Here is a 14,227-nt window from a genome sequence, read left to right on the forward strand (position 1 = left end):
TTTTAAACTTATCATAACAAACAGATATCCCATATTTATGTTTTCCTGAGAACATTATTTTATTTTATTTTTTTTTGTCTTTTTCCATGTCTGGCAACGGATCGCAACCCTCAGGGTCGCCCCCGTACCGGACCGGGACCGGCAACGGGATTGCAACCCTCGATGTTGCCCCCGCGCCTCGCTCAGCCAGTGAGCGGGAACCGGTCTGTATGTGGGATCCGAACCCTCGGTGGGAGCGCCGCCGCGCTTCCCAAGTGGCGCACTAGCGCATGCGCCACCGGGCCGGCCCTGAGAACATTATTTTTAACGGCAGTATACTTTCCCTGCATATGCATATATCATAATCAATGTATTCAATTCTCGCTCATTGAACATTTAGCTTATTTTCTTTTTTAAAAAATGGTTATTACAAATAGTGCTGTGATGATTCGAAAAGTCATCTTTAGCCATATTTCTAGATTATATCTTAAAAATTTTTAGGCAGTAAATTCCTTGTTAAAAATTATGAAAATCTTAAGGCTTTTAAATACTTACTGACAAATACTTTCTAATGAGTTTTAATCACTTTACCCTTTCATCACCAATGAATGAGCATGTTTAGTTTCCTGCCTAGTAATATGGATTCTCCAGGCCTGAGGCTGCCCAGACCACTCCCCACCCCACACATCCTCTCTGCCCCAACCAGATCTTTACAGGGGCTACAGCTCAGTCTAGTCCATGTGACAGGGCTCTCACTATCCACTTTCTGAACATCTCTTGTATTGCCTGCCAGCAGTATCCACTCTCAATCCCTGCTTCAGCATTGCAAAGCTTGGTCTTCATGTCTCAGTACCCTGGCTTGATCCATTTTGCTCTCAATGGAGCTTGGGCGGTGACAGAGACCTTATTGTCATTTTGGCCAATCAATGATAAAGCCTTGAGTCAGGGGCAAGACAGGCCATAAATAATCTTTCAAAGCATGGTAAAAAGCCCTTGAAACAAAACTGAAGAATAAACATTGCCCTTAAAACATATTTTTTTAAATATAAGAGGATGAATACAATAAATATTTGTGAGCTAAGGGTAGCATTATAAATTGATTCAGGATTAATGGGTCAAACAAAAATGAAATGTACTCTTTGTCCCTGACACTGGTGACTTCTGATTTTGAGTCTCCGTCTCTGGTTAGCCCTCCCGAAAGACACAGCCATTCCACTGCCTGACAATCTCCTTTTTCCTCAGGAATCATCTTTCAGTTTTCCTTTCCTTCTGCAGTGCAGTTTAATTTTTTTTTTTACATACAGTTATTATATGTGTACAATTTAGTGTACAATTTTTATTTGACCATTAGTTCTTTAGCATAATCTTAAATTCTGACAAAGTCTTCTATTTTCACCTATCTTCGATTCTCTCTTTCACACTTTATTATTATTATAGATAAATTTCGGGGGAAAAGATCATTGATGTTTGTTTCAATCTGAATTTCTTTAAACCAATACATTAATTTGAAAGAATCTACATGTCTCTGGTTAGCCCTCCCCAAAGACACAGCCACTCCACTGCCCGACAATCTCCTTTTTCCTCAGGAATCATCTTTCAGTTTTCCTTTCCTTCTGCAGTGCAGTTTAATTTTTTTTTTACATACAGTTATTATATGTGTACAATTTAGTGTACAATTTTTATTTGACCATTAGTTCTTGAGCATAATCTTAAATTCTGACAAAGTCTTCTATTTTCACCTATCTTCGATTCTCTCTTTCAGAGAATCTCTCTTCAAATTTATAGACAAATTTCGGGGGGAAAGACCATTGATGTTTGTTTCAATCTGAATTTCTTTAAACCAATACATTAATTTGAAAGAATCTACATGTGGACTTCCCATCAAGGCAGACGGCATAAATATACAATCCTTTCTTTATATTTCTTAGTAAAATGTATGGTGTTTTTCAACATTTTCATATAAATTTCTCATTAAATTAGTTCTTGACTTTTTAAATATATTTTTTTCAAATACAATCATTTTAAAACTGTTTTTTAACTGGTTAAAGCTATGGATATTAATGTTGTTGATGAATAATTATTTTATTAATAAATTAATAAGTAAGACATTACTGTAAGTTTGTATCCAAACTTTTGCTTGGATTTAACAATTAACTGAAATAATTGGGGCAATTTCAGGATGCAGGCATTTTAAAGTCTGAACAAAGATATTACTGAAGATGCCTCTATGCCTGACTAACAATATAAACAGCGTCAGATAATGCTGCACAATTGTCTATTTCTATGTATAAGATAAATGAGTGAAGAGCCAGTTATCCCTAAAAGCTTGTAAGCAACTCGAAGTTAGGGGTATTTTCTTGTTTATGTATTCCTCTATAAGACCTTCTCCTTCCCTCTACCTGCCCTAAAACAGAATATCTATTTTGTGTCGAGCACAAAATAGAAACCTCAAATTAAGAGTTCATTCTACTTGTTCCTTTAATATAGCTTCTTTGTTCTAAAGATTCATTGACTCCTCCAGATTACTGACCTGAATAACCTGTTTCTGCATAATGGAGCACAAAAGAAAACAGGTACTGTATTTTGTATGACATGAGCTCCAATCACACTCTGAGCTCTGCAAGGGTATGTGAAATATTATGATTAATTGGATGTTATTAAAATACATACCAGAAGAGGGCAGCACCACCAAGGCCCCCGATAGTCACATCAGTCAGACCGTCACCATTTAAATCCATTTCTCCGTGGATAGACTGGCCAAAAAATTTCAGTGTTTCGCCATCCCCTCCCGATGGAATACGCTGTGAAAAACCCAACAGAGAGTTTTATGGCAGAAAGTCTGTTCAAAACAGTTTAAAATAAATCTGAGAATTTAGATTGGCTAACACAAAATTAAAAGATCTTTTAGGAACCTGGCCCAAGAGGCCCCTCATGTGGAGACAAGAGGAAATACTCAGATGGTCCCAAAGGATATTGTTCTTCTCATAGTACAGGCGAAATCATTTCAGGGTAAGTGACACCAAAGAGAGGGGGGAAAAGTATGTGATGTCACCTTGACTGATCCTTAAGGGCAGCATTATGAGTAATTGGTTCTGCTTTCTAGTTCCTGCTCAATCTCATTACACGGAGATATTTAAAGGTACTGGAAATCTTGGAAACATTTCACACAAGCAAGCAGGGAGTGGAAGATTCTCTTTGGGGTCTGTTTGGTGTTCATTGAACTTTGTGGCTCGGTATAATAACACATTCCATCAAATACACTTTCCAATATGCAATCTACTGTCTGTGAAAAATTATCCTGAAAGTTGAGGGCACAATAGACTCATTGCATTCACATGTACCCATGATGTTGGGAAGGCACAGACGTATACAGAGTTCTTGAAGACTGATCTGTGCACATTACCACACGCAGTATGTTTGATATCTGTGCTTCCCGCCTTAAGGTGGGTTCAAACTGATGCTGTTTTCATGGAGCCTGATGGCAAGAAGGCAGGACTGACAGACCCTCCCTAAACATGGAGTCTTCTCATCCCCCTGTTTTCCACTTAAATAATATAAGAAGCCACATAGGCAAACCAAATAAACACATTTTTCAAGCTTAAACACATGTGTTTCATCAGAAAGTATTTCCTCATTTTTTCAGCAGACACATCCGGAGACACCTGCCTCACTGGTTCAGAGGAGTTGATTCAGTTTGATCTTGGATCATCCACGCACAAGCAGCACCTACAGTTCCCATGGAAATGGGTAACCTCCTGTTCCTCAGGAAAGCATTTTGCTCGTAATTATGCAAATCAAACTCTAATATTTTTGTTGTTGTTTAAAGCTGCATCTTGATTTACAACCATTTTACAAAACAAATTGCCTGTGAAAATCTATTCCATTTATTAATAATTTTTAAAAGTCCTCATTTACTACTTCAAATGCTATTGCATTACATTTGCAGGATTGATACTGAAGGAATAAAGTGGGAGAGCCTAAGAAAGAACCCCTTCCTGCACTTCCAGATTCCATCACATACAGTAGGTTAGTATTGCCTGTTTCTAGTTGAGTAAACAATTCTATAAAGATTTTTAACAGAAACAAACCATTTATCCAATAGATAGAAGTGGTGTTATTGAAATAAACCCTTTATTTTGTTTACTAATAATGTCATTATGACTTTATGAAAAATGAAGCACAACTTCACAATACATGAATAGATTTTAAGAACGCTGTTGACTACAGAACCAGGGAACACTCAAATGTAAAATGAAATAATTAATGTTCTGATTTCTTATCACGTTATGTAAGCTAAAAAGTAGTGAATTCTATTTTATTTATAAGTAAATGTTCAATGCCTAACCAACTATAAATACTTAAACATAGACAATTACATTAAAACTCCTTTAAACTCTCCTGTTTTTATAGTGCATTAAGCACTTCTGCAAATTGATATTTTTCTCATGTAGGAAAAAATTACACTGATGGATTAAAGCTGTTAATTGACAATAAATTTTAAAAAAGAACATAAATCCCCTGCCAGTTAAGTTTAACTATTCAGTTTTTTCCAAGGATTACTTATGAGAAAATTATAAACCTTCAGTAATTCATTTGATGAAAATATACTAATTTAACTTATAAGAATAAATCCAATGCTATTTTATTGTAACAACATGGACATTGAAAATAAAAACATTAATCTTATCTTTATTGGTTAAAGCATATAACTATTATCTTATTCCGAAGTAGTCCTTTGTTTAGAATCAGATACACTGCAGACATTAAACAGCATCATTACAGAGTGTTCTTTTGTTTTGTTCTGTTTTGTTTTTTATCATTTCAAAAGATCAGATCCTGGAGACATGTCAAATAACAACAGAAAAGAAACTAAATAAAAGTATAAAATGCAAAGTAATTCCTCTATAAAGAATATTTACAAGAGAATTAAATCTAGTTTCCCAATCGAGTCAGAAGAATGAAATTAAATAACTTATGAAGACTGGTAATGTCTGGCATTGGACCCACTTATCACTGAAGGGCAAGAATGCATGGGTTTAACTTCTTACTTGTGCATACTCTTTCTTTATAGTCCTGCCACTTCCATGATAAATGTACACAGCTCCCCCGTGATCGTCCTCCAGTGGAGCTCCTATCACGATGTCATTAAATCCATCAAGATTGAGGTCTTTTACGGCAGCAATAGCTGTTCCGAAACGAGCCCCACATGGCTCATTTTTGTTTTCTTTTGTGCATGAATTGTGCTTCAGAGATGAACAGCAAGTCTGCTTAATCGGTTCCAGGCTCATTTGATATTCAAACCTTGTCTGGAAGAAAGATAAACAGGATACTTACGGATTTCTATCATTACTACAGCAGAGTAGAATTTTTAAAGTACATACTAAATCAGTACTATTAAAAACCATTTATACATCAATGGTAAAGTTTGTAAAATTTCTTAAAAAGTGCGCCTGAGAGCCAAGTTAAGAATTTCAAACAGCAGATTGTAGAGTGCGGGAAAGAAGACATAGTGAAGATTTTAATGAAGTCTCCTTTTAGTGCAATTGAGTGAGTACATAATTCACAGCATTTTTCAAAGGCAAAGAACTGAATTTTTAAATCCTCAATTCTTGTCACTATCCCTCTTTCACCCAGTATTGAACAAAAAGAAAATTTCCTCCATTCAAAAAGCCAACTTTCTCTAAAGCTGCCGAGAGTGGAGGGAAAAACCCAATGACCCAGTGAGGACAGAAAGTACTAGCAAAGGTAGACTTTGCTAAAAGACAATGGGGAAAACAGCACAAGCCAAAGAAAAGTTGAGAGGAGGGAGCCAAAAAAAAAAAAAAAGAAAAGAAAAAGAAAAAAATAGGATGAAAGAAATACAGTTTATGATTTAAAATAATAAATACAGGAGAGAATCTAAGATTTAAAAAAACTTAACTAGATAAACACTGGATTTGCTGTAAACAACAAAAGCTCTTCTAATAAAAAAATCAAGAATTATTTCACCTAACAAATGATGTCTGAAGTCAAGAACGGAAAACAAAGTCTCAATCCATCCAGCCCAGTGAAGTAGTCCAAAGACTACAAAGACTATAGTGGTTCCCTGGAAGTGTCTGGTGTCATTGCCTTGAAACTCACTACAACCCCCCAACCCTGCCTAATGCTATACACTTCCAGGCCAGAGTTCATGGTGCTTACCTCGTGGGTTTATCTAGTAGTTTAGTGAGATTGACATTTATCTTCTTTATCCTATATATTCCATGAAAAAGTAACTCACATTTCCAAGCAGAAAATAGCTAGGGGACGGAACTACTTCATTGGATTTGTAAATGTTCATTTTGAAATGGAAGAGTTGGTGGGTGGATAAGCCCTGAAAACTTCTTTGCTCATTTTTCCAAAGTGAGTGAAAAATAAGAACTGCATTATTCAAAATAAAAGGGTTCCTTTTGAGATTTTCCTAAATTCGGATACCATTACCTGATTCAGAGCGTACACATACACTTTTCCTTGTTCCTCTTTCTCTGTTCCCATGTACATGGGAGCTCCGACTAGAAGAATGTCAGTATTAGAGTCTTTATCAATGTCAATTGTTGTTAAAACACTGCCAAAGTAGGAACCAATCTAGGACACAAAACAAAACATCTCGATGAATGTCAGAAATTCTCAAGGAAACTAAAATCTGCACTTCTCTTACTTCCACCAGTTTAGAAGAGTATTTGAGATTCAGCTGGCAAAGGAAATGAAAAATAGAAATTGGTGCTACCTGAAAGTTCTTTATTGGCTCTTGCATGAGGCTAAAAAATATTAGTCAGTTCTATCCTTGAGAATGAGCGGTTGTTACGAATTTCATAGCTTGAGAGTAACAAAAATGAGTCCATTTAGATTTCACCTTTGCCTGCATTTCTTTTTCACAAATTAGAAAAGATCAGTAATACCACAATGATTTTTTAAAGGAAATAAAATGAGATAAATAGAAGGCATTCTGGAATGGTTTCATATATGTCTAAATGCAGTAACATGAAAATGTGAAATGAATTCATTATAAGGAGCTGAACTGTCCTGCAATACTTGTGTGGCATATTTCACCTCATAGTCTTAGAAGATTGTCTGCCCAACAAAATGGCTAAGTCTTGTGCCAGCAGCTATGGAAGACAGAACAACATAGAAGATTGCAGGGGGGACCATCCCCTTGCCGCAGTATATATTTTCTTTTAAAGAGAGGGATCTGTTTTGGGGAAAAGCAGAAAACTTATACTTCATTATCTAAACGATTAAGCACTTTTTTCAAAAATTGACCTGTGTTTAATATTTGATGCTCTTAATAATCTCTTATTGAAACTTCCAGTATTGGCTTCTGTGATTTTATTTTTGCTCTCCTGATCGTACTCCTACATCACAGACCACTCTTTCTTTTCATCTTTGCTGGCTGCTTTCCCTCCTCCCGTCCCCTGAGAGCTCAGACCTGCAGTTGTCTTTTCATTCTCTTACCCTAGATGACCAATCCTTCCTAAACATTTCCACTACTGCACATTGCAGATTTCATCCCGTGCTGCTTCTCAAGGCTCCAGTTGTACATTGCCAGGCATTGCTAGACATCCAGACAATGCTAAACATTGACTTTTAAATGTACTTTTCTCACAACTTTTTTGAGACCTTAAAAGGTTTTTTTAAAAAGTTGAATTAATTACCGATGTAACTAAAATGCTGTGAGATCTGGCAGCATTGGGCCTTCCTTGCCAATGGCAATGGCCACGTGGAGCTGAGTGCAGCTCGCAAGCCGCCCAGGACCTGGCTGCCATCACGCCCTCCTGTCTTATGCCTGGTAGCTTTCTTCACTGCCTTCACCTACCTGGCTCCTGCAAATATCTGAATTTGTGCTTACCATTACAGGAAACATGTCTAAAACCAAAACGCTGTTTTAAAAAAAATACCTAAATCGCCAGCGTTGTTGACTTTCTAACCATGGACCCACCTTTCTTTCAGATTCCCCGGACTGAAACTGAAATCATTTGTGATTTAAATCATTCATGATACTCTCCTCAACTTTCATAAGCACTTTTCCACAAAACTCTGCACTTCCTATCTTGTAGACAATTAACAGAGGGATAATGGACCTAAGGTGCCATTTAAATGCTTCAGTTTACTCTTGTCAATTCCTCCTTACTTGTGTCGATCAAACTCCTTCCTTTTCCGTTGTTATTGCTGATATCTCATTTTAGGTTCTTCTTACCTCATCCTGGAGCTACAGCAATAGCCTTGTTTTTATGTTGTTGATGCAATTTCCAAGTAAAAATGTGAGCAAAGAGTTAACAAGAGCCTTTCACCCAGTATATGAGAATCTGACCTTTGACTTACTCTAACTGTTCCCCTGGGAATCTGATGAGGATCAAATTCCAACTGTACTGCTAAGCAACATTGTGGTAAAAATAACCTCTGATTGGGACATTGCATTTAGGCTATGTGGAACTGTAAATGATTATAAATACCAGATGGAGATGACATATTTTGGGCTTCCCAGACTTCAGTGACTCTTGTAACTGGCATGCCCTTTGCAAAGACCCTGGAAGCTATGTTTACAGTGTTGTCATAAAAGACAATGGCTCCTGTGGGGTGTGAGGCTTTAAAGCCAGGGCAGCTCCTGGACCTGCCAGATGTGAGTCTTCTTGCACCTGGGCTGTGCTGTCGTGCTCGGCTGAAGCAAAGCTTCTGCAGAGGAGGAAGGCTGATGCAGCCCTGCTCTGCTAGCCTAGTGAGTCGGAATATTTAGTGAAGCCTAAGGAGAAACCCCCACAACGTGAGGATTGCAGAAAAAGTTAATAAGTTCTCGTTGTGTTCTCATAAATTCTCACTTCCAAGAACTCTTGGAAAATACAGAAAACTATGAAAAAGAGACAAAAGTTACCCAAGTTATCACAATTCAAAAATTACTAAAAAATAGTATAGTTAGATGTTTCAATTTAAAAAATATTTATATATATGAATGTTTGCATATTGCATGTATAATTTTGTAAACTACTTTTAGTATTCAATATTATCTAATAAGAATTTTCTAATTTTACATGTTATGATTTCCCACTACCTCCAGGATAAAATCTAGATTCTTTAGTTTGCCATTCAAAATTTGCACGACCAGAGTCTATGTTACATTTTCCCTTCTTACTGTCTACATTATACCTTTCCTTCTAGACTCAGTTCAAATTTCATCCCATATTGAGATTCTCTGCACCAATCCTAGCTTACGACAATCTTTCCGTCTTCTGAATACACTGTGTGTGCCACTGGCACTTCTATTTTTCTTAATGTTTCAGATCTCTTTTCTTGTATACATGTTTGTACATCCATATCTACATCTATTAACTACGCATCTTACCTCCACTCCACCCAAGTGGAATGTTCACAAGGTCAAAGAGGCAGACACTTCACATTCCTGCAAAGAACCTAATAAAGAGCCCTGTTCACAGTTGATATTGAGAATGTGGACATTGCTTTTTAAAAAGTTCAGGACAATAGACAGTTAACTTACATAGAGTATGAATAGATTAATTTAGAACAGTATTTTTTAAGTTTACCTGTTCTCCACTGAGTGACTGGAGAATCCTGACGTCTCCGTTTTCCATCCTGTAGATGACGACCTGTCCTATATGATTGTACCGAGGCTGTCCAGCAATATAGAGCACATCTCCAGAAGTAGTGGCAGAGTTCACTGTGTAACCTAACAAAAGACAGATTCTAGATATACTGTTTGGCCCCTTTAAATCTCCTATATGATTGTACCGAGGCTGTCCAGCAATATAGAGCACATCTCCAGAAGTAGTGGCGGAGTTCACTGTGTAACCTAACAAAAGACAGATTCTAGATATACTGTTTGGCCCCTTTAAATCTTCATGTCATAAATTAAGAATCATTTAACATGGTTGGAAGAATCATTTTTATATTTTAGTTGAACTTCTCTTTCTTGAAAATAATATATTTTTTCAAATGCACCTAAGAATGTATTCCAGTAGAAGCTTTCAATATGCTCTCTGATTATCTATCACAACTGCTTTGTCCTGAAAAGGTATTTTTTTCCCCCAACCTCAGATTTTCATTGTTTAAAGGCGCAAATGATGTAACTGATGACAGAAAAAGAACAAAGTACACAAAAAACTTCACAACCCCAATTCACCACTTTGTAATAGATAAATTGTATTTCATTTGGATGCATATGTCTGGGCTATAGAAATTAATAATTTTACATAGTTGGGATCATAGAAAATGTAAGCATTTTCTGTGTTACTACCTTGGTTTTTAAATTGTAATTTTAAATGGTTGAAGATTTCTCCGAGTTAAAGCATAAATTCATGGCATTTATATCACATGACCGTTTCCTAATGGAGTACTGAAACTAGATGGTTTTTTAAATTTTTTGTTGTTATACTTAAGCCTGCAAAATCAACTTTGAGCATTTAATTTTTTTTCTTCTTTTGACAAAACATTTCAAGGAATAGATTACTGGATCAAGTTTTGTAATGGTTCTTATAGTGTCTGGCAAACTGTTTCCAGAACATTCATAGTAATTTATTCTGTGAATAGCCGTATGAGAGATAAGTAGTTTCATCAACCCTCCCAGGCATTGCGTACCATTAGTATTATTTACATTTGCGAGTCTTTTAATAGATGTTGAACATTGTCTAACAACGTTTCCTAATGGAGTACTGAAACTAGATGGGTTTTTAAATTTTTTGTTGTTATACTTAAGCCTGCAAAATCAACTTTGAGCATTTAATTTTTTTTCTTCTTCTGACAAAACATTTCAAGGAATAGATTACTGGATCAAGTTTTGTAATGGTTCTTATAGTGTCTGGCAAACTGTTTCCGGAACATTCATAGTAATTTATTCTGTGAATAGCCGTATGAGAGATAAGTAGTTTCATCAACCCTCCCAGGCATTGTGTACCATTAGTATTATTTACATTTGCGAGTCTTTTAATAGATGTTGAACATTGTCTAACAANGGTTTTTAAATTGTAATTTTAAATGGTTGAAGATTTCTCCGAGTTAAAGCATAAATTCATGGCATTTATATCACATGACCGTTTCCTAATGGAGTACTGAAACTAGATGGGTTTTTAAATTTTTTGTTGTTATACTTAAGCCTGCAAAATCAACTTTGAGCATTTAATTTTTTTTCTTCTTTTGACAAAACATTTCAAGGAATAGATTACTGGATCAAGTTTTGTAATGGTTCTTATAGTGTCTGGCAAACTGTTTCCGGAACATTCATAGTAATTTATTCTGTGAATAGCCGTATGACAGATAAGTAGTTTCATCAACCCTCCCAGGCATTGCGTACCATTAGTATTATTTACATTTGCGAGTCTTTTAATAGATGTTGAACATTGTCTAACAACAGTACCTTTCTGTGATTTTAGTTTGCATTTGTTTGATTAATACTGACCTTGAATGGTTTTTCACATGTCTGATTCTTTTTAATTGAGCCTTTATGATACTTAAAATTTTGAATTGTATCTTCTTTCTTTCTGCTTTTATTTTTATTTGCATGTATTTTATGTTGAATTTACTCCTGGGCCATAAGTGTTTCTCCAGTTTTTTTCTGGGATATCTTTTTCTTCTGTGCAACTGTCTCTTCTGGTTTAGGAACCATTTGTTCTATTTCAGTAAGGTATCATCTCAGTGTGGCCAGGAGAGCTTATGTGTGGGTTAATCTGACCATGAGCTCTGTAAGTACAGTTGGGGCAGCTTATTCTCCTGGATGTGCTTAATGACCACAGAATCTACAAATAAACCCTTAGGTTCAGCAGTACTCTCTGCACTTTCAAGCATGTGCAGCAAAATTTCAGCATTCTTTTTGGGCCATCAAGCCTCTGTCCAAGGCCCAGGCACACCTACCAACTCCACCACTGTAATGATGGAACTGCATACTGTGCTTCTGTAAAGTCACCTCTTTCGGATGCTTGATGGCTTTTTGGATACGCATACCTTGATGGCCTGGGCAGTTTCACGGATATTCTTAAAGTGAACATGAAGATTTGAACCTCTTGATTTGCATGATTTTGTGGGTTTTTCTGGGTCAAGTGAATAGTGAACCATTTTCAGAGATCACTTCAGGCTGTTTATGGGAAGAGATTGAATTGTGTCTTTAAGACAGATTATTATTATTTTTTGAGTGAAGAATGAGAAGAGAGCAGAGCTAAATCAATGAATAAAAATTACCACATGTAGATTTCAACTCTATAATAGGAAGAAATGTTCTAACAACCAGAGCTGTTTATCAGTGGAGCAGAGGCAGAGTATTTTTCAAAATGTCACAGAATAGCATTTCTTATTGAGAAAAAGATCATATTGTTAACTTACTTACCAAGTATTTTACTATGAAGTAATAGTTCAACTTTTTTCCAAAATTAAAAAAAAATGAACAGAGGTTTTTGTACAAAAACATGTTTATTCTTACAAGTGCTAAGGGAATACAATTCCTCAGACAGATTATCCTTTATGAATATTTTTCTCACATTCTTAATGAACAGAGGTTTTTGTACAAAAACATGTTTATTCTTACAATTGCTAAGGGAATACAATTCCTCAGACAGATTATCCTTTATGAATATTTTTCTCACATTCTTATTTCTTCATCTTTCTTTGAGGTTTTTAAATTATTATACATAATAGAATGTAAAATACTATTTTTTCAAACATGTAATCTGTTGTATTTTTTATACTACTTACCACACTATTGCTTAAAAAATTAAAAAAACCTTGAGGGTCATGTTTATACATACATAAATTGGCAAAGAAGAATTTGCAAAAACAGAGGCTGTTTTATTTCATGTCACTCTGCTAACAAATATAAAGGAGGAAGTGGGATGAGAGTGTTAGTACATGTTGATAAAAGATTCTTCTAAAAAATAAGTAAAAAATTATGTTTGAACCTTGAAGTTGTGTGATTATTTAGTTAATTAGCTTTGATGATTTGGACTTGATAACTAAAACTATTAGCTGAAATCAACACAGAGACAGTAACTACCAGGCAGGATAGCTACTCATTGTGGCCTAGGTATCTAAAGACAATAGAAAAGGAAAGAAAAAGAGAGCCATGTAAAGTCTCATTTAATGAAACACAAACAATTATAAACATTAAAACTTAATATTGCTTCCTGAAAAAGAAAAGCACAAGCTGGAAGGGAATACAATCTCAACTCTATTTTCACTGTCAAACCCACTTGCTAAGTGTATACTGGCATAAAGTGGTATAGTGGGTTATAGAAAGATGGGTGTGCGACTATATCCTTAGAGAGACATTCAGTAGCTTCTCTTCTGGTCATTATTGATTAGTATAGGATTTTCAAATAGAGCACTCTTATTTTGCTTCCTTCGTAAGAATTTTCATAGTCTTACAACTTGCAATCTACACACATATTGGGATAACACATTCAATCTCTTCTTAATTTCTTATTCCCCCAAAGAAACATTTTGAAAGCCTCATTACAGATTTAGAATAATATTTGATTTAAAAAAAACCCAAACAAAAAAAGAACCAAACAAAAAACCAAGCTATTCCCCCCTGCCTTTCTGGGTGCTTTTCTATTTTGAAAGAAATCTTACATGTATTAGACTTTATGTTGGCAAAATATCTTTCACCCTAACTTGTGACTAAGCTAATGAGATGATTTCTTAAGTAACAACAAAAGGAAACATCATCTCAGCACACTGAAGACAACATATACAACAATTTCCTTTTCTGGGCAAAGAGGAGTCTTATAAATTCTTTGGTCAGGAATGAAGGTTTTTAAAATTTTTTCTTACTTGCAGTGACAAATTTAAGTCTTGAATTCTCTTAGTTGGATTTAAGGAACCATTCACCCTAGCTTTTTGGGAATAACAGCTGTAGGATTCTTTAGAGTTTGTTTTTAAGGAATTTTATCACATAATGATAACTCAGAATACCAAAAATACTACAGTGTTATTAATTAAAATGTGTGAACTTCCTAAGAGTAGTGACAATGTCACACACATCTTTGTGGATTTCATGCAATGTCTTTAATTTTGTAAATATTCAATACTTATTATTAGTAGTCTTAACATCATCTATTGTTTTTATATATAATATACCTGTACAGATACCAAGAACCCATATTAGCCTATAGTTGGGAAAAATCATCTAACAAAAGCCTATTTTATAATAAAGTGTTGAATATCTCATGTAATTTATTGAACACTGCACTGAAAGTGAAAAACAGAATGGTTATATTGGTACTCAACAGTACAGTTT

The 14,227-nt window shown here is 35.4% G+C and overlaps 1 protein-coding gene and 1 pseudogene across 1 annotated transcript in view; both read right to left on the bottom strand.

Annotated features, from left to right (window-relative positions):
* The window catches only part of ITGA1 (integrin, alpha 1), a 98,755-nt gene that overhangs the window by 31,985 nt on the left and 52,543 nt on the right, over positions 1-14,227 (bottom strand). The window contains exons 12-15 of the mRNA XM_008573526.1: positions 9,531-9,673; positions 6,439-6,582; positions 5,028-5,285; positions 2,650-2,780 (exon numbers count right to left, since the gene is read on the bottom strand). Coding sequence (XP_008571748.1) covers positions 2,650-2,780; positions 5,028-5,285; positions 6,439-6,582; positions 9,531-9,673 — 676 coding nt within the window. The remainder of the gene's footprint in view (positions 1-2,649; positions 2,781-5,027; positions 5,286-6,438; positions 6,583-9,530; positions 9,674-14,227) is intronic.
* Positions 11,519-12,051, bottom strand: LOC103591122 (annotated as a pseudogene).

This window comes from Galeopterus variegatus, unplaced genomic scaffold, assembly GCF_000696425.1.
Source record: "Galeopterus variegatus unplaced genomic scaffold, G_variegatus-3.0.2 Scaffold930, whole genome shotgun sequence".
Lineage (NCBI taxonomy): Eukaryota > Metazoa > Chordata > Mammalia > Dermoptera > Cynocephalidae > Galeopterus > Galeopterus variegatus.